This window comes from Lagopus leucura, unplaced genomic scaffold (assembly GCF_019238085.1).
Source record: "Lagopus leucura isolate 7727_CA_CO unplaced genomic scaffold, USGS_WTPT01 Super-Scaffold_100001, whole genome shotgun sequence".
In the NCBI taxonomy this organism is placed as follows: Eukaryota; Metazoa; Chordata; class Aves; order Galliformes; family Phasianidae; genus Lagopus; species Lagopus leucura.
The window spans coordinates 63,692,084-63,719,541 of record NW_024962262.1 but is presented as its reverse complement, the minus strand read 5'-3'; the positions used below and the strand labels follow the sequence as shown (position 1 = coordinate 63,719,541).

General features: G+C 35.0%; 1 protein-coding gene across 1 annotated transcript in view; it reads right to left on the bottom strand.

Annotated features, from left to right (window-relative positions):
- IL1RAPL1 (interleukin 1 receptor accessory protein like 1) overlaps positions 1–27,458 on the bottom strand; it is a 596,166-nt gene that overhangs the window by 156,717 nt on the left and 411,991 nt on the right. Inside the window, exon 5 of the mRNA XM_042867960.1 lies at positions 15,785–15,859. Coding sequence (XP_042723894.1) covers positions 15,785–15,859 — 75 coding nt within the window. The remainder of the gene's footprint in view (positions 1–15,784; positions 15,860–27,458) is intronic.

The following is a 27,458-nucleotide window of genomic DNA, read 5'->3' as shown; positions in this document are numbered from 1 at the left end:
TCCTTCCTTCCTTCCTTCCTTCCTTCCTTCCTTCCTTCCTTCCTTCCTATCTTTGCTTAAAGCAAAATAGAAATTATTTGGATTATTGTTCTAAGTAAGTAGAACTCAGTAGCACAAGAGCATAATGAAAAATTAATCTTGTTGAAAAACTTTCTTTGATTTCTTTAGCCAGTGTAAGTTCCTATCACAACCTTCAAATTTAACAGTAATTTATTTACTTTTATTTTTTCTTTTTTAGCAGAAAACAGTCAATAGATAAAACTCAGCTTCTCCGTGTCTCATAAAACACTTTTTATGGATTCCCCTACTACTATTAAGACAATGATACAGGATGTGAGCTTTCATCTGTGAGTAAGACAACATGGAATTTTTCAAGTGTTGATAGATATATATTTTCCTCTCAGCCTGCAATATCTATAATTACTATAAACTGGTTCCGCTTGTGTCTGTAATCTACAGATGCGGTGTGTCCATACCAGAATCAAACTTTCACCATTTAAAAAGCTACATCTAAAGACAGATTGCTGGCTTTAAAACAATGTGTAATTCTACAAAAATTTTACCAACAGAGTTTATTAGGGAATAAAACTGATGATACCTAACAAATAGGTTTTTCATTATTAAAGGTGTATGCTTTAAAATTTCTTCTAACAGAATCATAGAGTGGCCTGGGTTGAAAAAGTTCATAAAGATCATCTAGTTTCAACCCCCCTGCTATGTGCAGGTCGCCAACCAGCAGACCAGGCTGCCCAGAGCCACATCCAGCCTGGCCTTGAATGCCTCCAGGGATGGGACATCTACAACCTCCTTGGGCAACCTGATTCAGTGCCTCACCACCCTCTGTGTGAAAAACTTCCTCCTAATATCTAACCTAAACCTCCCCTGTCTCAGTTTAAAACCATTCCCTTGTCCTGTCATCCATCCTCATAAGCAGCCGTTCCCCCTCCTGTTTATATGCTCCCTTCAAGTACTGGAAGTCCACAGTGAGGTTTCCCTGGAACCTTCTCTTCTCCAAATAGAACTTCTTCAGAACAACTTCTTTGTTCAAGAATATCTTGAACTGTAAAATTGTAACAAAAAGAAAAATTGGCTGTAACTCTGTGCAGATTTTGTTACTTTTGTCTTTTGACCTAGCTGAATGTATTGGAGTGCTTCAAAATATGTTTTACAAAAACTGCTGGTAATAATTTTAGATGATTATGTGGGTTGGTTATTTTTCAAATTACTTCAAAAGTAATATACACTGTATAAATATATATAAATATACTATTTTATATTTTTATACATACATATTTACCTCTGTAATACATACTGTAATGGGTCAAAATAAATTAAAAATGTTTCATTTATTGAAATGCACCCTTGTAATATAATACATAAATTATCATTCGATATTTGGAGGTCAGAAAAATGCACATAAACGGCCTCCTTTACTGAACATGTCTATTGGTTAGAAGAACCTAATGGTATGATCCTGCTTTAAGGAAAAAAAAAAAAAAAAAAAAAAAAACAACAAAAAATAGGAATGGCATTTGCTAGAAATGGAATTGCTATACGACAAATTGGTGTACTGCTAGCAGGTTACAGGCTAAAATACTTTTAGATTTCAAAGTAGGGTATGACTTTTGATGTACACAGCAGCATGTGTATGTCTGAAATGCAGCACTTGGTAGTAGAAATGTTCCGGTCATTTTTAATTTATCATTAATTTATCACTAATAATCATAAAGGAGCTGCATTATGATACATTCTGAATAGCCAAAATAGATATTAGAGACATAATTAAATGCAGATGCAGTAATGTTCTCTACCTCACAAATGTGTTATCAGAGTTTAAGGTTTGGCAAAGCATTCGCTGAGTCACCCTGAGTGATGCTGAGTGCATTGTTACCCACTTGAAAAGTAAATAACATTACATTATCTTAAACTTTAGCAATATTTTCCCTTGTATTTACAATGCACTAAATACACATTTTCATACTTGCTCCTAGTGGTCTATAACAAGGGTTCAGCTGATCCTGACATCCAAATTAAGTGATTTGGGAATAACTACCAATTATAAATACACTACGGTTTCTAACTTCAGTTATGTCTAACCAGTGAAGTCCTTTCAACTATGACTGGCAGCCTTTCTCTGTGTATGTGGGTTAAGGCACTATAGACGTTACATGTAACATATCAGGCCTCTGCTGAAATGGAATCAGTTCCATTCAGAAATTTATCTGCCTTATCTAAATATACCTGAGACCCAGATTATCGGAGTCTCACACTAGCTAACTACCACTGCCAGAAATTTAGTTGTCAAGGACCTTCTGCTTCCCTATTAAATTAACCTGTAGTCTTTCTCAGCTTTAACCTGCTCTCTGTTCATCTGCCTGAAGCCTCTACTGTCCTGAGGATTTAGACAACTCCTTGAAAAGCTCAGACATGCTGAACACAGAACCGGAAATAGGCTGCCTTAAGTTTTCTTATTTCCAAGAAGAGTTAGACACATTTCAACCCTAAAACACAGCTTTCCATCTTGAGGGTAAAACAACCTCCACATTAATATAGCCTTTATATAAGCCATGCTCTCAATCCAGTGGAGACTCCTCCATTTTGCCACACACAAACTCAGCAGTGAAATATCAGGAGAACCTCCCTGCAACGAGACTGTCAAGTACCTGCATAGATCTCTTCATCCATTAAAGTAATTTTGAAAGCATAGTGAATTTAGGACATAAAACCTGATGAATTGCATTTTATGCCTTGGGATATTATGACAGCTCAGAAAAATTGGTCCACACCCACACTTGTTAACAGATTGCCACAAATCAAAATAGGAGATAAGGCAGAAAGAGTGCATGGTATGTGGTAGATGTATCACTGACACTTTCTTGCGATTATAACACTTCTAAATGACGAGTAAAACTCAAAGGAGAAGGTACACAGCGTCTGGGAGATTGCGACTTCTTCTGATACAGACTTTTCTTTTGATCTACTTCAAGCTGGAACTCTACTTACTATTACATGAAAAAAAGCTTAAGCAAAATAAAGTTGGGAAAAAGGATACCTGAATGCATTTGCAGAGAGAGTGATGATTTAGTAGTTTGGCACATGTAGATGTGGATCACAGTAGTTCACAATAATTAATTACAAAAACGGTTGTCTTTCCATTTCAAAGAAAAGAAGAAAGTGTTTCAAGCATAAACTGATTTTATTTTAAAAATTACTTAGAACCATTTCCACCGATGATTGCTTATTACATGGAGCCAGGCAACATAAAAATAAGAAATCCCACAATCTTTAGGTTAAACACTATAACTTTTCAGTGCATTTCATTGATAAAGTAAAGTCTACAACCTCACATGCGCAGACTGTATCAAAGCTAATATGTTTTTTTTCTTTAACAAAGCAACATATCAAAGGCAGGAAAAATCCCAAGATTATTTTTGTCATGTCAGTAAGAGGAAGGACTAAAAAAGTCTGAAAAATAAATCTGCCATTACAATTTTAAAAGACTGATAATTTACCAGTGAAAATATCATCTCCTAAAACTAAAAGTCTTTGAAGTTTGTTGAGCTCTATGACTACAATCATCCCTTCAAAAATATTTGTTACGTTGTTCTCAGTATCACTATTTATCATGTATACTTCAAATGGAAAACAAGGACTATCAACTATGTTCTTTACTCACATGAATGAGTACAAAAGAGTTGAAGAAAGAAAAGCTAATAAACAAAATTAACTGAAAGTATAATTAAAGAGTTGATATGGCTTTTTGTTTTATCATGGTAAAATGTATTCCTCATTCTCTAGTTTCTGCAACAGGATACCAGATAGCCACTTAAGTAACAGACTGAATCACACATAACTTTAAAGAACAACAAAACAATGATTAGTGATGGAATTACCTCTTGTATTTGATCATTAAAAACCACTAACACATCTTCAATTATGGAGTTTCATTTTGATTCATTTAACAGACAAAAATACAAGCACAGTAGATGGGCTATACATTTCTATGGCACATTGTAACAATGATATTTCTGGTTATAAAATTAATGATCTTAAATATAAAATGTTTTTGAAAGGTCTGTTTTAAATATTTTTGAAAGCATTCAGTTATGGTACATAGATACCATCAAGGAAGATATTACTCCAACTTCAATTATGCCATTCCAGATGCCTAAGCAAAAAGGCTGAACTAACTATCCAGTGAACAGAGTGAGTTATCAGTGTGCCAAAGTCCAACTAAAAGCCACCTTTAGCTGTAGAGCAGTTCTACTCTGACACAGTATGATAACAGTGCCTTTCTCTGTCTAGTGACCCTATATGTATTGCTGCTGTAGGAAGCCTTCTGTACTGACTCAGACTGTGGTTTCACTGATTTGAGGCAAAGAACCTTTTATGCTGCTTACTTGTCACTTCACTCCCTGGCCAGGGAGTATGCCCCCACCATATATTGGCAGTAAATTTTGTTGCATCTACATCACGTACTGCAGTGCGTCATTTAGCTTAAATTGGTTTCCTTTCTTGGATTATTTCTCAGCCATCTCATGAATCCTTGTAAGCACGAACGGTGAAGCTGGCTTAAAGAAGAGGGAGGTCCCAGGAGGCAGATGTCAGAGTTGCACAGATTTACACTGCATTAAAGCAATTGTGAAACATCACATCATTATTGGCTAACCTTTCCAGGTAAAACTGTGTGCCCTTGAGAGTCTCCACAAATTCAAGAACCTATTCAAGTCATATGTCTGTAGCTGAGTAAAGATAACACTCTTCGTAATAAACAGCAGAAAATCAAAGGTACTGAGAGCAACAGAAGTTATACTGCTGAATAATTCTGTGCATCTGGCTCTAAGCATCTTTTTATATTTTGGTTCTAAAAAACAGCAGAAAAAAATTGCCTCCTCTGTAGACTTCTCTGTCAAAGTAGAAGCTTGTATAGTACTTTCACTCTTAAATTGCTGATGTGCTGGCTCAGACTGCCGTCAGAACCAGCCTTCATTTTCAACCTATCCTATTCTCCTTACTTGAAGGAGGGACTGATAAAAGAAACTCCTCAAATAAAATATCTCTGAAAAAAGAATGCAGTATTCATACAACTCAGCTGGCAGGCAGGGAATTGTGACAGGTAGCAATGCATGCAGAAAAGTCTTTGAAGTAATGTGAGTTATTCTTCATATATAGCCCTCCATAAATACTAAAATAACATCTTAATTCTTATCCTAATTTTTGATTTAAATTAGGTTTGGACTGTTACTGTTGGTAATGCACTAGCAAATATATTTATCATAGTAGGTAAATTTGACAATAGCTTGGATAAACAGAAGATTGTTCGTTCCCCAGTATTAAATCCAAATAATTTCAGTCTTGGACTTTACCCTTGTAAATGTTAGTAACTTCTTTTGGTCCTTCAAAGAAGAAAAGTCCTATGGATTTTAGTACTCACATGGCAAGAAGTACCAGTATGTATAAGGTTCTTTTTTAGAAATACCTGAATTTTACAAAGCAATGAGAAATGAAAAATTGTATCTTGGCTACTGTATTATAAAAACTTATAAAAATCTGTTTTGACCTTAATTACCACTCAAGAATGGAAAAAAAAAAAAATGTTGCACTTCCACAACACTGGCTGCTCCACTTGTAACTCATCCTTCCTTACATTATAACGGTATCTCTATATTAGAAGTTAAAAATGTCTTTCATCAAGAAATACTCTAACTTTTACTGCAGTGAAAGGAATATTCTGGTCAAAAAAAAATTAGCAAGAGATTAAAAATATGCATAACAAGACCACGAGTACACTCTGTTAATATAACAAGCTATAATAAACCTGTAGGTGTTTATAGTATTATAAAAAGTTTCATAAAGCCAGTGAGAAGAAGCTAGTTCTCCTACGTCATTAATTTTGCCTACCCAAGCTTTTAGAAATCATATGAAAAATCAGACTCTGGATTAACTACTCACAAACACAAGCAATTATTGCACCAAATGACCTGCCTGAAAGAGTTGTTAAAGAAACCAAACACACGGCTCTCTAGCCTTGCATCTCAAATGTGTTCATTACATTAGTGTCATAAATAGAGGTCATTTTGTAATACTTGCTATAATTTTTTCTTAATACCCTTCACTTAACCAAAGTGTTTCTGTAGTGAATACAAATTATGACTTGATGTGTTTAATTTCTTGATAAGTATGGCATTTTTCTAACACTGTTTTTCGTACACATATTTCTCCATTAATAAAAACTAGCTATTTGAAGAGGGCAGAACATTTATAGTATTAGTAACATTTCTCTTTAAATGATTCATCAAACAGCTGAAATGGCTGATAAACTAGAAGGTAACATTTACCGTAGTGCAGTCCAAGGTAGACATTTCCTACATGCCTTATGAATTACCAGATCCAGAGCAGTAAATTTAAATTCTGGATTTACTAAACTTGGATGCTTTCTCTGTTTTAACTTTCTAGCTCCACAGTTCTCAAGAGCTACTTCTGAATTCATTTAAACAATTGTTTCACTTGAGTTTATTTTTAGACATCTTTGTACATTTTCAGATCAGTACAAAAACTAAGCACTTAATAAATCTTCTGCTTCAGAACATATTTTTTATATTTTTGTGTGGGAAAAAGAAAAAGGAACTAATTAATCCACTGTCAGAATTCTACCTTAGGCAAAAGGATGAGATGTAAAAAACAGGACAGTTCAAGCTTAGAATCATGTTCTGAACTGTAAGAATTTATTACAAACATTTAAGCCCATGAGCCCCTCAGTGCTGCTACATTTCCTACCGACATGTCAAATTCCTGATATTATGAAATTTTGCAAATTTATATTGATTTTTTTTCTTCAGAATGAAACCTGTGTACTGCACTAAATCATAACACACAGTACATCTCAGACAAAAATGAAACAAAACAATTTTCAGTGCAGCTTCTTGAAAAACCACTCGTAGTTTGGACTGCATGAGCATATGCTGACTTCACCAATAATATTGGAAAGACTGTTGCTAGAAAGCAGACTAAGTCCTGAGAGAAAAAAAACACGCTAGTGTTTGTAGTTCCACTGTTAGCCCATAGACATACTTAATGAGATTAGCTTTACATGTGATGATCTTTGTTGCTCACATGGGACCTTTTATCTCAAGAGCAGAATATACTGGAATAGTTCATTAATATTAGCTATAAATCATAAGTACTTAGGACAAAACATTGATGTTTGATTTTGATATTTACTATTCAACATTTGTATGCTTTTGCTTAGTACTATTAAGTAATATTTTATATCTCTGTCTGCAAGGAGACACTCGTGCTTCTTTCAACATCTGATACAATTAAGTGCCTATACGTAAATTTGAAAACACAGAGCATAGCTTCAAACCAAATATCTGGTGAACAATATAACTCCTGATGTTTGAAATGTAACCAACTACAATCTTTTTAAGACTAAAATTTCAAAGGGCACCAATACCATACAGTATACATCTATTTCTAGGTTGTATATCTTGGTATACTGTATTATGTATTTATGATTATCTCAGTTTCAGTAAGTTATATCCTGCTGTTTCCCACAGAGGATTCTTATAAACGTTTTGTTGCATCTGGTTATATTTTATTCTGCTAGTAAGACAGATCATTTCTGATTGTCCAAGAAAGTCTTACATAAGAAATCAAACTTCTCAATAATTATCCAACTGATATTGAAAATCCTTTGAGGTTTTACAGTCTTTCCCCAAATTATAAAAACAAATGTTATGATATATTTTTTAAAAGGAAACTTTTAAAAAACTGCACAAAATTTGGAAAATAAAATTTTCATGTATTTAATCTGTATATAAAGAATAAAATGTACAAACTTGAAGAGCATCTGTGCAGACCCTTTTTGTTGCATTAAATCATGTTTAGATGCTTCCCACTGAAAGCACCTTAGATAAATATAGCATTGTATAATCTCCAGAGAAGACATTTTTCAACACATTATATAACACTATATATATATATAATATTATATATATACATATTATATTATATATATTATATATATTATATATTATAACACAAATAAAGTAATTTGATTATTCAGATTAATTCAAAACTTTCCCAGACAAATCATTAAAAAAGGAGATAATATATGAACAAATGCACTATCAGGTTTTATCTATGTGAATATGCATATATTCATATATAGATTGGATACACATGAATGTATATATATATTCTCAAATGTACACACACAGAAAAGAGAGAAAATAAATATTTTAAATGCATTAATACGATTTTTCTAATTTCCTTATTTATAACCTTCTAGGCTTTGATTAAATCAGAAAAAAGAGCAGAAGGAGAATTAGCTGATGTGTTGTCACTGAGCTGTAACTGCAAACATATCCTTAGTGCATTAGTGCAGTTAAATACTTCTGAAACATTTTCTGTCTCTCTTTAACAAACTATGATTGGCCGTAAGTGGACAATAATTGGATTAATGCAATCTAAAAGATGAAATTCTATAGCAGAGGCTATAAGGTAACTAATAAAATTAAAAACACACACACATACAAACAAAGCAAAACAGAACATAACCAGAAAAAAAAAACGAAAAAAAAACAACCCAGATCCAGTGATCATAATATCACTTATTAACACATGTACTGTTTGGGTTCTTTTCTTCTCTAGATTCTTCTTTTTCTCTTAGTCAATACTTTTGGAAGTCTTGAATCCATGCATTTTCTTTGTAAACATATTTGTCTGCTACATTTCTCCATTTAGAAACAGAATGTTCAACTGAAAATGCCAAGAAATAGTTTGAAAATTGTTTTCATTCTTTTCTGTAGAATGTGTAAAACCATATATATAACAGTTTGTGCCTGATGAAACTAAAGGGCTATGTATGGAATAGCCTCACTGTATGATAAGACTTGAACACTTTAAAAAGAACAAAGACATTCATAATGCATATAGTTACTATATTTACTTAAATTGACTGAAAAACCCGTTCCTGTTACTGTTGATATTTCTGACACTCCATCTCCTCTGATACACTCTTCCCTGAGACAGGAATAGCAAGGCTTAAGCCAGATGAGGTATCTAGATACTATGATTTATAAAAAAACAACAAAATGTATGTGTAAATATCATCTTGAGTAAGAGCTAGGTAAATATTTTATTGCACATTATCATAGAATCATAGGTTCATAGAATCCTTAGAGTTGGAAGGGACCTGTAAAGGCCATCTAGTCCAACTCCCCTGCAGTGAACAGGGATGCCACAACTAAATCAGGTTCCCCAGGGCCTGATCCAGCCTCCCCTTGAAAGTCTCCAGGGACCCACCACATCTCTGGTCAACACCTTCCAATGCCTCACCACTCCCACTGTAGAAGATTTTTTCCTTATGTCTAACCTAAATCTCTTTACGCTTGAAGCCATTTCCCCTTGTCATATCACCACAGACCCTGCTAAAGAGTCCATCCCCTTCTTTCCTGTAGCTTCCCTTTGGATACTGAAAGGCTGCTATCAGGTCACCTTGGAGCCCGCTCTTCTCCAGGCTGAACAGCCCCAGTTCTCTCAGCCTGTCCTCATAGATCAATGATCCCTTGGATCATTTTTGTGGCCTTCCTCTGGATGCATCCAACAGGTCCATGTCCCTCCTGTACTGAAGACTCCACATCTGGACAGAATACTTCAGGTGAGGCCTCACCATTGCAAAGTAGGGGGACAGAATTACCTCCCTCAAAGTACTGGTCCCAGCACTGACCCCTGTGGGATACCACTCATCACTGATCTCCATCCAGACACTGAGCCAGTGACCACCACTCTCTGGACTTTATCCTGCAGCCAGTTCTTCATCCATTGAACAGTCTACCCATCAAATCCACATCTTTCCAACTTGAAGAGAAGGATGTGGTGGGGTAGCATGTCAAAGGCCTTACTGAAGTCCAGACAGATGACATCACTGGCTCTTCCCCTGTCCATTGATACAGTGACATCATCACAAAAGGCCAATAGGTCATTCAAGAAGATTTGCCCTTGGTGAAGCCATGCTATCGCCTTTCTATCTTCCATGTGCCTAAGCACTACCTCCAGGAGGATCTGCTCCATTATCTTTCTCAGCACAGAGGTGAGAGGTGATAGGAAGGCAGTTCCTGGGGTCATCCTTTATTCTATTCTTTAAAATGGGTGTGATGTTGCCTTTTTTCCAGTCACCAGGGACTTCCCTTGATTGTCATGATTTCACCTGATTGCCACTGATTTTTCTCCTAAGTGGCTATTTTACATTTCATTTACATGTCTCTGAAGATAAAAATTATTAAAGACATATGTACATACATAGATTGTGATGCATCTGAAAACACACTTATTCTTCATCCTTCTACACTAGATGTCAAATGCATGAGTTTTCATGAACTAGTCTTCAGTTAAATTAACTTCACTAGCGAGTCTTTCAGCAAAACATTTTACACTGAATGTCCTACTATTTGACTGAATAATTATACTAAATTGAAATTTAGTAGAAAAGTTAGCTGTCTTGTAGTATTTAGGGTGGTGAGGCTGTGGCACAGCTGCCCAGAGAAGCTGTGATGCCCTGGAGATGCTGAAAGATAGGTTGGATGGGGCCCTGGGCAGTCTGAGCTGGTGGGGGGCAGCCCTGCCCATGGGCCTTGGTGGCCTAGCTATATTTTATTCCTAAGCTCTTATCTTCCTATATTTCAGCAGAATTCACACAGGTGAGTATTTAAAAGGAATGGAGATATCAGCCTCTCTTGATGTAAAGCTGCTCATGTCATTGTGAGGGATCCTGAGCACAATGCTCTGAAGATCCGGTTCACAGCACTAAGTCTCAGCAGCTGGGCTGAGATAGAAATCACACTACAGCTCCTTTCTGTGCACGGAACTGGTGAGGTGGCTGGGAGGTGGCATCATTTTCTTTGACTTTTGCTGGGCCAGTGTCTGTCCCAGAGTCTCCTTTCCACAGCCATGTTTGAGTTAGCAGAATGTGCAGCCACATGGAAGCACTGGGAAAGTGTTGAGGGTTTCTTCCTCAAAAATAGATCATTTTAGTGTAAAGAACACTGGAACAATTCAATAGATCAATGTAACAACTCCTAACATCATGAAGATGTTGTTCCTTTTATGGAGTCAGTATGGCCGTTAGATTAATTGTGTACAGTTAAAAATGATTTTAGGCATTCTTACATTTTAATTATCATCTAGAAAGGAGACATATATTGCTAGTTATTTCACGTCACTTTAGGTAATTTATTTATACAGCTACTGATTAGGCTAGCTAAGGAGTGCTTTTATCATTAATAATGTCAATTTGTGTGGAAGATTTTTATGAAAATGTTGCTATAAATGAAGTAGTATCCCACTCTTCCTGAAGTATTCTCATCTCCTTCTGGAACTTTTTTATATTCTTATTTTAGAAAGAAGACATTAATAGCCAGTTTAATCACTTTTTTCAAGAATATGTTTAGGACAGAGAGAAAGAAGCAAGTCCCTATTCACTAGAGAGTGGTCAATTTCATTTTATGGAAATAATGCTCTAAAAATAAATAAAAGACAAAACATCAAGTACCGTAACAACAACAACAAAACCACATTCAGTGCAGATTTAGTCACAAAAATAAATTTTGGCATTGGATGAAATTCATAAAAACTCACTTCATTCAAATCACAAAGTGCTTAGGTACCTGCCTATGTTTTAGGCCCATTCATATGGTTCTGGGAGTCTTTATTCATTTCCTCCTTTGTCTAACATTTAGTCTAGATGAAAATAATTCAACTATTGCTTTATTTTTCTAGCTGAATTCTGGCATTTCAAATTATAGGCTTGTGCAGAATCAGAAAATATACTGAAAAAAATGGGGATGACATAGTTTCTGAGCTGTTTAATATCATTATTGATTTATTGTGTTTTGTTTCGTGTGCATGTGTTGCTGTGTTCTTGTTGTTGTTTGCTTTTTTTTTTTTTTTAATTCTGATCCATTACAGTCTGTTATGGAGACACACCTGTCTTCTTTTGGTCCATAAATAGATCAAATGGTTAATAGAATGAGATTTTCAACAGGCAGACTAATAATATGCTGTTAGTTTCTTTGAGGGAGAAAATATGTTTTACATTGCTGGTGGGAAAAACAACATTGCCTGAAAGCCTGGTGAAACTGAAAAGCCTCAAAATGTACCAATACAGAAAAACAGAACATAATTGTTAAATGAACATGCATCATATATGCATTTCTGCCAAATATATAACATCTGCATGAATCTAAAATTAAAAAAAATAGAATTACTTCTATTTTAGGAGTTTCATATATCAGAAATAATATCAATCTGAACAATGTAATTTCTACTCAGGTCTGAACTAAAAGTTTATAGTTTTTGTTATTCTTAGAATTCTTTTCTAATGTTATTGTGCTTTTTGCTTGCTGATTTTGGTAGTGCGTTGAGGTAAGAAAAAAGAAATCATGGAATGCAGTTCATTGGGGCTGCACATGGTTCTTCATTACTTGTGCCTTGTCTCCCTATTCCCCAGCTGATGCTTATGCTTCCAGCCCACACAATAGCCTGGAGCTGAATGGGAAACACAACTCATCTTATAGCTCCAAGATTCTTGCAAAGCTGCACCCTTTTCAAGACTATGTTCAACACAGTATTTTATCTGAAGTCTTTGTTTCCAGACTAGAAGTCTATACTGAAGTCACCACAGCTACTTAGGAATCCCTTGTCAGGAGAAAAGCTCAAAAAGAAAACAGTATTTTTACCCTAGGAACAGAAGTAAGTGATTGATCACAAAATTGGAAGTGAATATACAAATAAAAAGCATTAAATGCAGAGCAGGACAAGTTTGGAATGAATCTTTCTTTCCTCATCAAGGATTTATCTGCCTCATGCTTTGGCTGCCTTGTACTGTCTTTCAAGAAAAGCCTTTGAGAAACGAATTTCTCCTTCAATTTCTGTGCTGTGCTTTTACTCAGGGATTTCCTGATTACTATTCAGTGTGATTAAGACATTTCAAAAGAGGTTTTAAGATTCCTGCATCTCTCTTAGGCTGCTCACTGCACTGTAGCCATGTTTTATAATCTTCCAAATATCTTCCCATTGGGTGTCCCAAGAGTGGGACACCTTTTCCATTACTGACTGATTAGATTACATTTAATCCATAGGAGCCTGTAAGTTCCAGATTTGAGAGCTGCAGATTCTCCACCTCTGTTTTGCTTTAAGCCAAATACTATAACACTTCATCAGTCACTCAGAGAAACTCCTCCTTCAATGTGTAGTCACCTTGTGGCCTGATACTGTCTGCCATGCAATACAATAATACAACAGCTCTGTAGTCGCATGACGTTAATTTTAATTGCTGGTATATATAAGAGAGCAATATATCTCAGCAATAACACTGAGGCTACGAGGAATTTTCTCCAAAGTATGTTCAGAACCGTTCTCAAAAAGCCTGCTAGTACTGGAAAATTTCGAGGTGAACTATCACTATTAATGTTTCAGAAGAACTTGGGTGCCCATAGAAGCAGAGTCATCTCTGTACATAATGTATAGCCCAAGGACATGTGCAGACATGTGTGCCTTGCCTTCATTCCTGCTCAATGTGGAAGACTGTGAGATAAGGACAGAAACACAAGCAGAGGTAACTGTACAAGCTTTATGGTGCACCAGCTGGTGCCCTGCAGCATGAAATCCCAGACTACCTGAGGCTCTTGCCTCCTTGCTCTTCTTTTTCCATGCCAATATTTCCATCAATATGTTTAATTTTCAAATACAAGTTGAACACACCGTCCTAAACACACTGTGGAGGACTATCATGTTTTCTGTCACTGCCTAGATCAGTCTGCAAGTTATGATTAGCCCAGGCCTCAGATCGGTGGGAGGCTGTTGCCTCAGGTAATTTTCTAAGGTTTGGCTAAATAAACCTGAATATTATTTCAATGTTAAAATATTTTTCTTTTTATTTTTTTGCAAAATATGAACTGAAACGGTAGCTCTCCACAAAGAAAGTGAAATGTAACCCTTTCAAACATTACCCGAAGGGATCAAAGCATTAAATCTATGAGTGGAACAATATTTGAGCCAGAGAACTACTTTTTTTTCTTTTTTCTTTTTTTCTCACTTGCTCGAGCTCTGATACAACTTTTCACAAACTCTTAAACAACAAATTAATATATTCTATCTACATAAGTTAAAGTACTTTTGTTTCATATTTATTTACGGTCAATTTTTCCATCTTGTGTGAGTGACATTTTCAAGTTAACTCTTTTACATTCATCAACAGCTACTCAGTTGTCTGAAAAGTGTCTTATCCATAACCCAGCACGTCTCTAATAATTCATTCTGTTTCTTAGAACTGTGAGAAATGAAAGGTATTATTAATACTTAAAATCATAGATAAAAAGCTTCTAGCTAGCCATTAATAGTTACACTCTTGAATTAACCTCGATAAGTACAACACATTAGGTGAAACACTGACAAAGCCTAAAAAGGATGTCAATTCTTTTCCATTAAAAATATCCCAGTAACCAACATCAGTCAGAAAAAGAAATTGGGCAGTCACTTTGCTTTACATTTCCTAGGATTGTAGGTGAATGAAAAGATAAAATCATCATGAGTCATCAAACACAGAAATTATGTGTTCGAATACCAAAAAAATTAGTTGTATTAGGGAATATAACCCCTTTCCTATATAATACTTTCAGAATATATGTGTATAGAACCTCATAACATTATTTGAATAGCTTAAATTATAATGTAACTTTTATTAATACCAAAATGAAGATGAGTTATATCATGGCCACTATTAGCTACAGGCTGCCAAGCACCATAAGATTCTCTGTTGCTGACTCTCCAAACTCATTTGCAAGAATTCTGCTATTTCCTTTTGCTGATGTTGTTCTGAAGAGTGTCCAGAGTTTGGTTTTCTTTCTTTCATTTTATCTAATTTTAAATTTAAATTATTTTTATGGGATTAAAACAACCAGCATATTGTTTCCCTTTGTGTCTTTAGTTAACATGTTCAAAGATCTATCAACAGAATACTATTCTGACACCAAATTTTAAGTCCAGCTTAACTTCCTGATGACTGCTTGTTTCTTAGAAGTTGCCACCTGTCAGTCCACAAAGGAGAAAAACTTCTATATCCTGTAAGCCATAGTTTTTCGTTCACTTAATTTTGGATACTTAATTGCATGTACGGCAGTAAGAGATCAAATTGAGAAAATATACGTACCATCCACTAGTTTGGAAAAAGTGAAAAAATGATTTCTTTGTACATAAATTTCTCTCTATTCATACTCACATAAATATCTGTAAATTTTAAATAATCGGACTCAATTACTTTAACTTCTCACTGCTGAATAGTTTTAAACCAGTACTACATTTATAAACACAGAAAGTATAAATACAGAGTACCAAGTAAGTCATGTAAGCAGAATTTAAATGACAAAATCCCACTGAGTTTTGAATATATATGGATATATTTAAATATACAGAAAAGGGAAACTTTAGAAAGAAAATCTCAGGCACACGCATAACAATGGGAAATGGAAAAAAAAAAACAGTAAAAAATGCAGTAGTATTCAAGACTTTAGTACTGAGAATTATTTTCTACTTTTTTTTTTTTTTTTTGGTGAACAAAACTCTTCTAGATGTTATATGATACACCTCCACCATGTCAACACAGTATGTTTAATGTATTTTTAATGAAAGTATTAATGACATCATATTATCACATTACCACTGTACATTAACACATCAAATATCTTCATACAATTTGAAGAGAAATTATGTGTTTACTACTTACCTAAATGGGTCTCCTGAATTGTTAGCTTACTTTCCAATGGGTGTAAAAGCTTTGGTGGTTTATCTGTTAGTGGCGCTAGAAAAGAAAGAAATTCACATATATAGTTTTCTGATAATTATTGTGTAGAAAAAAAAACTTGATACTTGATGGCTCAGAAATGTTTTTTCTTTGTTCATGCCTTAAGTAATGTTCATGCTTTACGCAGCAGTAAATGCTTTCACTTATAGAGTAAATACAGCACCACAATTAGATTATTAGATTATATTTATATACTGAGGTACTGGAGACATTTGTTAAAAAAAAATCTCTTCAGACTTTCACAAAAACCCTACAGCAACATCTTACAGTTTTGTGTTTTCGTAAACATGTTTAATGAAGTATTTTATTGCTTATTATAATATTTAAATACGTTCCTGCCAAATAGTCACTATCAGAGAAATAACATAGATAATCTAAGATTTGAAGGTGGATTAAAATAAAAGGGGTTCATTTTTAAAATTCAAGGGACAGATGCAGCGATGTAATGTTAAGACTCCTACTAAAATTACTTCCCTCTTCCCTTTTAATTTACTCTGAAATAATTATGGTAGAATAATGTAAACTGCAGAATAAGAGTTCTGTCATGGTCAAAAACATCCTGAAGGTGCTAATAGGAACTTTCTGAAGCATGTTCAAAACGTGCTGCTGAAAAGTGCAGCTATTACCCAGATTCATCACCTTATGCATACTTAATTAATAGAAGTGACTATCTGATTATTGCTACTTTCATATTACTAACAACTACTGTTAGTAAGTCTGTTCTACTGATGTCTGACAGACAAGTGCATGATACATGAAAAGAACATTCACTTTTTTTCTTTAAATGATTAGTAAGTGTTCATGGGAAATCTCCAACTTTTAGCTCCCTGGAACATTTTGATATTTAGCTTTTCAACATTAATTCACATTTCAGTCTTTAACATAGATTATGGGCTGTCAGAGATTTAAAGTACTTTTGACATTTTGATATAACTGTGTAATATTTGTTCCCTCAAACTTGTCAAATCACTATTTCCTTTCTTACTGACACACATTCACATGTGTGTAGGTTTAATCTACTAAACACACTCATCTCCTGTCAGTTGAACTGAGGGAGAGGTTGAGCTGCTTTCTCTTTATTACACTCATTTTACTCTTTGATTAAATTATCAATGCCCTTTAATACCTACAGTACTAACACTAACATTGCATGCAACAAGTAGAGAATGAATCCATATTTTGCTGTTTCATAGATATTTTTCTTATTTGGCCAATGCATAAATCTCCCCAATTGTTATTACAGAATTATAGAATGTCTTGGGTTAGAGGGGATCTTAAAGATCATTTACTTCCCTCTGCCATCATTGACAAACAGTAAATCAAGCACTAGATCAGGTCACTCAGGGCCTTAAACATCTTCAGATATGGGGCAAAACCTTATGTGTTGATCCAACAGTGCAAGGGATGAATCAAAATACCTCTTCAGGGAAAAGACCTAGGTGCACAAACACTCTTTCAGTTCATTTTTCTACTTTCTACAGGAACTTATTCTGCGTTCAGGACTTCAGAGACAGCCCACAGTTATTAAAGATTTTTAAACAGCATCTCTGGGTTGTTACTTCTCTTTACACTGATGTCCCTATCTCTCCTTCTATCTTTTTTTTTTTTTTTTTTTTTTTTTTTTTCCTTATGAGCTAAAGTAGGTGGAAGGGAAAAGGATCCAAATTGTGTTTTTTCTTAAACTACAAAATTAGTCATTCCCAATCTTAACTTTTCCAGCAAGACTCAGAATTTATCAGCACATTGCCATTTAAAAAAATCATCCACTTTGAATTTAAATTTAGTTTTGCAGTTCTGTCACTCTAAACTCAATTACCATTTATCAGATAGTGTTTTCTGAGTCACTGTTGTTCTAAATCTGTTTTGAGACTCTTCAAGAAAACAAAAGTTTCTCATTGTATTAAAGATATAACTAGTTCAACAAATTCAACAATGAGGCTAGAAAACAGTTTTTTTTTTTTCTAATCAAAGCAAAGAAAGACATTACTTTTATGGTACTGTACTGAAGATCTCTAAGAGGCTTCCTACTATTAAATGAATTGGCATAAAATCATTATTAGCAATATATAAATAAATCACAATTGAACTGATGATGAAGTTATTACATAACTTATGCACAACACAATTTTCCTATAACTTGTAATATTCAAGTCTTCCACAAAGAATTTCACAGAAGAAATATTGTTGAAAACAATTAATTAGATATATAACTGATATATTAGATTCACAGGAGTACGTAGGCTGAAAAGACATTCTGGAGATCAAGAGGTTTAAACTCTTGCTGAAAATAAATTCAATAGATCAAACAGTCAGTAGGTCAATACTTCATTCACTGAAGTTCTAAACACCTCTGTGGATGGAGAATTCACCATTTCAAGTATTTAATCCTCTAAGTGCTGGACTCAATCCAGTTTATGTCTTTTTCTACACTGAGGAACCAAAACTTTGACAGAGCATTCCCAGTGTGCTCTCATAGGTTCTAAATAGTTGTGGAGGAACACCTTCCTGTACCTGCTAGCTAAACATTTGAGAAAAAATGTGCAGTTGGCCCTTGCTGACTGAGGTTCAACTTATTTTATGCCTGGACTGATAGATATGCTGGGACTGATGGATCTGCAAAGCTTTTTTCTATTCAGTTAGACCATGCCCTAAACTACTGCTTATTCCAGAACTAGGGCAAGACTTTGCATTTGCCTTTGTCCAACTTCATGGTCATCAGTCCCTGTCTTCAACTTGTCAAGATTTCTCAGCAGCTTTGATCTCCAGCACACACCCAGTCTTCCACTTTTGCTGAAACTGAACTTTATACCATCATCTAGCAGACATAATACATAAGCTCTTTAATCAAGATTAAAACACTATAATAATAATACACTATAGGTTTCCTGTGTTGTATTTTAAGGTGATATTTGCCAGTACTTTTGGCCAGGAAGTAGGCACATCTGATGGTTCAAGCAGTTATATCTCCCAGAGCTAACTCCTTCACCCACGTAGAAAACCAAAAGCATCCCTGAGCATACTGCATTTCAAAGTTTTAGCTATAGGGAAACATTGAAATAGAATGATACAGGGAAGGAAAATCATCTCACTATCTTGCTATACTTAAGAGTATCAAATTTTAGGGCAATTTGAAATGTACTCTCAATCAATCTACACTTTATGTGCATGTTATTTTATTTATTAACCTACAAATACATGAATGTTTTTCTGGCAATTAAGCCATGTGAACCAAAACAAATGTGAGAAGATTTCAGCTGCCCCTCTGCATTTCAGTTTTACGCTGTCTGCAGAAACCAACATTCACAGGCAGCACAGAGCTTCTGCAATCCTTGTTTAGTTTAGAAACTCTGAAGTAGACCTATTGTTTCCTATAAATAATTTTGAATCCTTCAGACTATGAGGTATCATATTCCTAACTAGACCAACCTATCATATAACAGACTATTCACATAACAGACTATTCAAAATGAGCACATTTTTCAGGTTAGAGATATTGAGGTACAGTTATTTAGAAAGTTCAACAACAAAAAACAAAATTTCATCCTTTCTCTCTGACTTTTTACAAAATATAAAGAACTGGGGAAAAAAAAAAAAAAAAAACAAAAAAAAAAAAAAAAAACAAAAAAACCCACAAAATCGCACAACTATAGCCTTCCTTAGCAAGCTAAGTACCCTTTATTTTTTTAAGAGCTTTACAAAGGCAACTATTTTCTGATCCTACAGAAACGTTAATGATTTCAAAGCAATTCCTGTACTGCATTGCAAGCAAACAACCAGAATTCTTTTCCCTGTTGCTAAATAATAGAGAAGGTCCTCTTCCCACTAGGTACTTATTCCATGATTGTCAGAAGAAACAGTGCTCAGATTCCTATTCCTGTTCTTACATAGAAGATTGTCAAGTTTCTTGGCAAGAATCTTAATTCCAGGACATTATTGTCTATTAATGCATGGATGCAGTATCTTTCTCTTTCCCTCTCTTTCCCCCACCCTCTCTCCTCTTTCCCTCTTCTTTCCCCCACTGCTCCTCTCTCTTTCTTCTGCAGCTTCTTCTCCCTCTTCACTTCTTCTTCTTCTCTTTCCCTCTCTATTTCCTTTTCCCCTTAAGAGTAAAGAATCTTATTCCAGATAAAGTTAACAAAAACTCCAAAACAAACAAACAAAAACAAAACAAAACAACAACAAAAAAAGAAACCACAGGATTTTGTTAGGTCAGCTTCTCAGAAGTAAAAGCAGTTTGATCAAATCCACTTTACAGTCCATCTTTGATTTCCGAAACATAACTGTAGAATGGTTTGCAAAGAAATTAAAAGAAAATGAAAATAAACAACAACAAAATCATAAGTGAAATAACCTTTTCTGAAACCATATTTAAAATTAATATTTAATTTTGAACTTACAGTTCATGTGCAAACATAATGATTGTACTCAAAGAGAAAGCAACTAACTTCATATTCCTTATCTACTAGATTGGATGTACATTTAAAATGTATTGAAATATTTGCCTTGTGGTGAAAAAAACAAAAGAACTATAAACTAGCCAGAAGATAATACTTCCACATTGGCTGCTTATTTCTACATTTTTGTTTCTGAGCTAAATCTTTAACTTCAGATGCTCATGTTCACATAGTATATCCTTTTACTGTATGCAAACTTCTATTATTCGAGGAGACTAGCCACTTGACAGTTTCATATAACTAATGAAGAAAAGCTTAATCTGAACTGTACATCAAAATATGACTAATCCTGGGTACAAAAAAAAATTACATTGACTTATAGCACACAAGCTTAATTATAATCATTAATATCATTGATAATAATTTTGAAGATCTATGCTTGTGTCTACTCACAAATTGCTCAGATTCTGCTATGGACATTGAGATGGTTACAAATAGTCTTTATTTCTTAGAGGCAAACATAACTATGAGGAGCTGTCTTCAACTTAGAAACATAATTTATTGTCTGGAAGGACAGGAAAATTCCTGCAAAGCAATAAGTTCACAAGAATGGTTGCCTTGCTTGGTCATTTTGAGTTATGTGTATTTTAGAACATTTATTGTCTAAGTATTTTATTGAAGTACAACTTACTTTCTGAAGATGAAAAGCTTTCTGATCATTCTAAGACGTGATTTAATACAATGAGATTAAGCCTCTTTCGTTTATAAATTCATCTTGTTTTTAGAAAAAAATGACTGACACGTCCACGGAAGATATAACCATAGCACTGTTCAAAAAATTCCTCCATTTTTTTTCAATTGTCTCATTAAAATATACTTGCCTGCTTTCCTGCTGATTTTTCAGAGGTTTTTGTTTTGTTTTGTTTTGTTTTGTTTTGTTTTGTTTTGTTTTTTAACCCCTCTTGTGTCCACTCTTTGTTCTGTTAGGGTGGCATAAACGAATGACTGTAGGGAGAAGACACCCCTGTAACCGCAATATATAATAGAATACAATAAAACTAAATATGTGCAGCCTGAACCTCCATATCCATAAATATGTGGCAAGATCTTTTATAAGAAGTGAATTATTTATACTTGTTTGAGACTAAACTTCTAATAAATATGATGCCTCAGTTACAATCAGATTATCTATCATTCACAAAGGCATTATTTAACATCACATACAACCTGAATTCCACAGCAGCTCTATAGAAACATTCTGCCTCACTGTGTGAACAAGCCTGATTATACCCTCAGTCAAACAGGTCAAACTGAGGGCAGATACAAATAAAGATCCATATAAAGCTACTAGGGATATGTGCATGAATAATTAGATCATAAATTAACTGCTTAATGTGACTTGGTTATAATAATGACTGACTGAAGATCAGATTTTATCTGTTGAATTGTTCCTATAAATCTTGCATTTCGAGACATAAATTTGGCTCTTCTTTCAGTGTATGCCTTTAGTGTTGCTTTCACTTATTACATATCATAAAAAAAGCCAACACTACTGATTTGGGCATACAAATAAAGTGTCTTTATTTCTTTTACCAAATCCTTCCAAGTTGTTTTTTTTTTCATCTTTTTTTTAACATTTTTCTTTTTCATGAAATAACAATGTAATGCAGTAAATTACTTTATTGCACAGGAGGCACAGCACTTCCTGTGAGAAAATGCAGTAGATATGGAGATAAAGCGGTAACAAAGTTAATAAATATTCAATGCTCATTAATTTTTTATTATCATGCAAATAAAATGTCTTTTCTAGGCAAGAGTTTCTATGATGCATGTTGCAAAAGGAGGAGGCACTGAGGAAATAAAAATGGTGTCGTGGTTTAACCCAGAAGGTGGCTTGGCACCACAGAGTCGCTCACTCACTGCCTCTACTTCCCAGTGCCATGAGGGAGAGAACGGGGGAAAAAGAGGAGAACTCATAGGTTGAGATAAAACTGCTTACAAGACAAAAGAAAAGGAAAATAATAATAGTAATGACTATATATATGTGTATTTATATACATTTAATTTATATACATTTATATATAGAGATGCATATAACAAGTGCCGCACAAGCAATCTCACCACTCCCTGACTGACGCCCAACTGGGGGCAGTGAGAGGAAGAGAGCCGGATGAACTCCCACCACTTTCACAACTCCTTCTGCATGATGTCATATGGTATGGAATGATCCTCTGGTGAATGTAAGTCATCTGTCCAAATTAACAAAGTTTAGTCATAGAGCTAGGTCCTCCTAGCACTTACTGCCCTTCACCAAGAAGGGCCTTGGCTCTGTACAACACTGCTCAGCAGCAACTATAAACATCAGTGTGTTGTTATCAACTTTATTTTTCTCCTAGAACTAAAACATGGCATCAAACCACACATGCTGAAGAAAACAATTCTGTCCCAGCTGAAACCAAGACAGACGGGAAGAATATTAATTTCTAGGAAGATTTTTAAAATGTTTTAAGCTCGTGAGTCCCCGTGATGGAGAGGCAAAATAATGGAAGATAGGAACAGATGCAGCCAGGTGTTGGGGTTTTCATTATATACTTATCTGTAATTGAATATGATAGGACATTTGCACTCTCCTGTGACTTCAGGGTAGGTGTATATATTCCTCCTTTTATCTGTTAATTTTCTTAAACACAGTGGCTTTTCCCAACAGTCTCCAAGGAAAAAGTCCTAATCATCAAATTACTCTCATCATAGATGCTAATGCATCTATGAAATACAAAAGAAATACAAAAGAACTGAACAGTATATGTAGTTAAAACCAGTAAGTGACATATCAGCCTAATATTATGGCAGTATCAGTTTCTTCCTGTTGCAGATTTAGAATTCTTATTTTGAATCACATGCTGAAGCATGCATGGTCTGTTCAGTTTCTTCAGATCATCTCTAAGAAAGATGAAAAATGAGAAAGAAATGACAAATGTTGAACATGATGGCTGTTGCTTTTGTTGCGCTAAACAAGCATGTGATACATTATCTGTGTGTTTAATTAAAAGTGGTCTTGCTAGCAGAAGAATGACACCACACACCCACTGCACTTCCATTAGGAGATTCGCTGTTGTATAAGGCTTTGTGAGAATTTCACTCACCAGGAATTTTGTTTTGCTTTCCTAACATTACTGGCTTGCATGAGTCCTTAAGGCCAAAATGACCATCTCTGCACCTGCTAGAGTACCGTAAATGGATTCCTTCATTTAACTATCTTCATACCTCCATACTTCCCCACACCTGTTGCTCATCACGTGTTACAGGATGGTCTAATAGACAATGTCAGTGGGATCTGGCATTGCAGTCTTACAACAGTTATATAAACGATAGCAACGGGATCAGCCTCAAACTTCTTCCAGCCCTTGCAGTGGCAACTAAAAGACAGTCGAAGACAGAGAAGACCACTGCAATTGCTGTGTTTTAATATTCAAATACTGTGCTCCTGGTTTGAATTCTGTTCTCTCTACAATTTTATACACACATAGCTTTCTCTAAAGCACCATGTTGCTCTAGTATAGGGCCCGTCTCAGTCTTTATCACCTATAAGAAAAGGATTAAACAAATCCAGTTCACCTCAGTTAAGCTCTTTGTGCTGTTGGTTCTAATACTACTTCTATTCCAAGACAAATGAAAAGCTTTTGGATCTTGTTTTCTAGTTCTTTTCAAGGCTGGCGGCTCATATAAATGACTTTTAGAGGGATCTATATGAGCCATAATCTCTTACCGTAACTACTTTGGGGCAGCTTGAATCAATGAATGTATTTTTCTTTCCACAGCAAGTTGCCTTTGTTTGTGATCAGCAATGTTGTGTGCTATATAAATCCTGTGTATGACTTGTGAAACAAACTGAAACATAAGCAATATCCTTAACAACTGAGCTACCTGAATAGTTTACATATTCGTGAAGAAAAAGAGTTATGTAAGACATGAGGTTTATGAAAAAATAAGAAAAGTTAGATTCATACATGTCACATCAAGAAAGCACCCTGCAACACACATTATTAAAATTTCTCTGCATATCATCACTGATCCCTATCACACAATTCCCTTTACTGTCTTCTGTCTTTTTTTTTTTTTTTTTTTTTTTTTTTTTTAATGTCTCCAGATTAAAGTATCTGGGAAAGAAAATTTGGAAAATCTCATAATATTATGTTCTCTATGACAAACCAAACACACATTTTCTTAGCAATTATTCTACTGTGCTTACTGGAAGGCTTACCAAAAAATCTTACTTTAGTAAACATTATGTTGTCCAATTATTCAGAGCCAGAACACTGGCTTTAGGAACCTTTCGTGCATTGCTTTTATTACTGCTTCTTTTTTTTTTTTAGAGAAAGTTAAAGTAGATAGTTCTTGGAAATACTGTAACTCATAATCTTTGAACACAAATTCTGGATACTTTATGCTTTTTTTCCATAATTAAATCTTTCTGCTGATAAGGTTGACATTTCAGAATAAGATTTCTCAGTCTCTGAGGAGGCCTTGTGAAGGGAATAGGGCTTCATGCACTCCGACCATTTCCACCTTTTCAAAAAGCTGACATTTAAAGTCCTGACAATTAAAGTTTTTAATTATTGCATTGGCTTTTCTCCTTCAGAATTTGTAGTCAACCTTTTAATTTTGTTTCTCTATTTCATAATCATGTAATTTAAAATCCAACTTGTTCTCATTCTCTCTGTCCTGTCATGAATCTGTACATTTTTTTCATTTGTTCTCCAAGTCATTTCAGTGATATCTAAATCTACCTTTGCTTGGCTAGAAATCTGGACATAATATGATTTCCAGTGGCCAAAAAATTAATTGAAAAAAAAATCCTTAATTTATAGTTTCGTAAATACTGGGGGTTTTTTTGTTGTTGTTTGTTTGTTTGTTTTTTAATTATGTTTAATTTTATTTTATTACTTCGATTGAGTGCACAATAAGTTCTTTGTCCTCTCAGGCAGCTATTTTTATATCTACTCCATTAAAGCAGATTCTTTGTTTTTAAGCTGGGAAATTTTAAACTTTAGAGAAAGAACTGAGCTTCAAGAAAGACAAGGAGGAGTATTTGGGGAACACAGACTAGCTAACCTCACCTTGATCCCCAGGAAGGCGACTGAGCAAATAGTTCTGGAAACTAAATCTCCAAACACATAGGGGACAAGAAGATGACTGGAAGTAGTCAGGATGGATTTACAAATGGGAGATTATGTTTAATCAGCCTGACAGCCTTCAGTGACGAGATGGCTGGCCTAGTGAATGAGAGAAGCAGATGTTGTTATTTTTGACTAAGCAAGGCTTTTGGCACTGTTTCCCGTAACATTTTCATTACTATAATGATGACAATTGGTAAGTGAATAGTAAGGTGGGCTGAAAACTGGTCGAACTGCAAGGCTCAGAGGGTTGTAATACGCAGCATGCAGTCCATCCGAAAGTACAACTAGTGTTGCACTCCAGGTATCAGTACTGGGGCCAGCACTGCTTAACCTCTCAATTAGTGACCTGGATGATGGGACAGAATGCACTTTCATCTTGCTTGCAGATGACACAATGCCAGGAGGAGTGGTTGACACAGATGACGTTCAGTGTACTGACATTCACAGAGAACCTGACATGTTGAGAAATGGGCTCTTACTGGAAATCTTACAAAGTTCTATAAGGGGAAATGCAAAGTCTTATTTCTGGGTAAGAATAACCTCTGGCCTCAGTGGAGGCTAGTATCTGACCAGTTGGGAATCAGCTTGGTAGAGAAGGACCTAGTTGTCCTGGGGTATACATTAGACATGACCCAGCACTGTGCTCTTGAAGTGATGAAAGTCAAAAGTATTTTAGGATGCATTAGGCCAAGTGTTGCCAGCAGGTCTAGGGAGGTGCTCTTCCCCTGCTATGCCCTGATAAGACATGTCTGGAGTGCCAGGTCCTGTTCTCTCCACTGTGAGACTGTCATAGATGTACTGAGATAAGTACGATGATAATGATCACAATGATAATTAAAGGATAGGAGCATCTGACACATGAAAGAGAGGCTGAGAAAGATGGGACTGTTAAGCATAGAAAGCAGAAGGCTTAGGAGCTTCTTAGCCACTCATAAAAACACCTGGTGGAAGGAATAAGAAAGCGAGAGCCAAATGACAGGGTGAGAGTCAATGGGCATACACTGGATATACAACAAATATAGTAAATTTATACAGTATAGTTAGTGAAAATACAGGAAATGGTACTTAAATACAGATTTCTTCACTGTGGGGGTGGTTACACACAGGATCAGAGAGTCTGTGGAGTCTCCATCCTTGAAGATGCTGAAATCCCAATGGGACACAGTGCTGAACAACCTGCCCTTGCTGAACCTGCTGAGCAGTGGGTTAGATCAGATAATCTCTAGATGCATTTTTTGGACTAAGCTGAATCTCACTCTTGTGAGCTTACAAAATGATTATTTTTTATTACTATTTTTACTTTTAGTAACTATTTGCACTCATAATCAGATTAAAAAATCTTGGTGATTCCCAAGGTGTCCTGGGTAGTGACTATGTAGATGAGAGTCAAGGCAGGCTCCATGCTGAATAAATTGCATGAAGTATCTTTACAGCTTATACAAAGGATCTGCCTGGTTCTATACCGTTTGTATAGATGCAACCATTATAATAGCAGGTGTTCTGGCATAGAGGACTTCAGATTTCCTAATCTTTTCACAAGTCCGCATGAAGTCTAAGCATGCAAGTTTCATAGACTTCAGTTTTGTAACGTGACTGTAGGATATTAGTGTCTACCTAAGTGCACAGAAGCAAAAAAATACACAGTACCAGTAAAAGGGAGTAGAAGATGCCTGAGAACAGCTATATCTGGCACTTACTGTCTGAATGATGTGCCAAACTTTGAATAAAACTTGCCAAACAAATCCATTATGGCAGATGTTATATTAACACATATCATATGGTCACTTGGCAGTCAAGAGAGATTAGACATCATAAGCATTTGAGCTGCAGAAATGTTACCAAATCTTGTGGTTACACAACAGTAACTTATTTCTGGGTGAATTAAAAAAATCTACTCGTAAAAAATAAATGCACATATATTTATTAAATGTATGAAAAACGATACACCAAACCTGAAAACCTTATTGAAAATAACATTAAAACATAAAACAATCAAGAAACATAAAACAAGTCAAAAAATGTCCT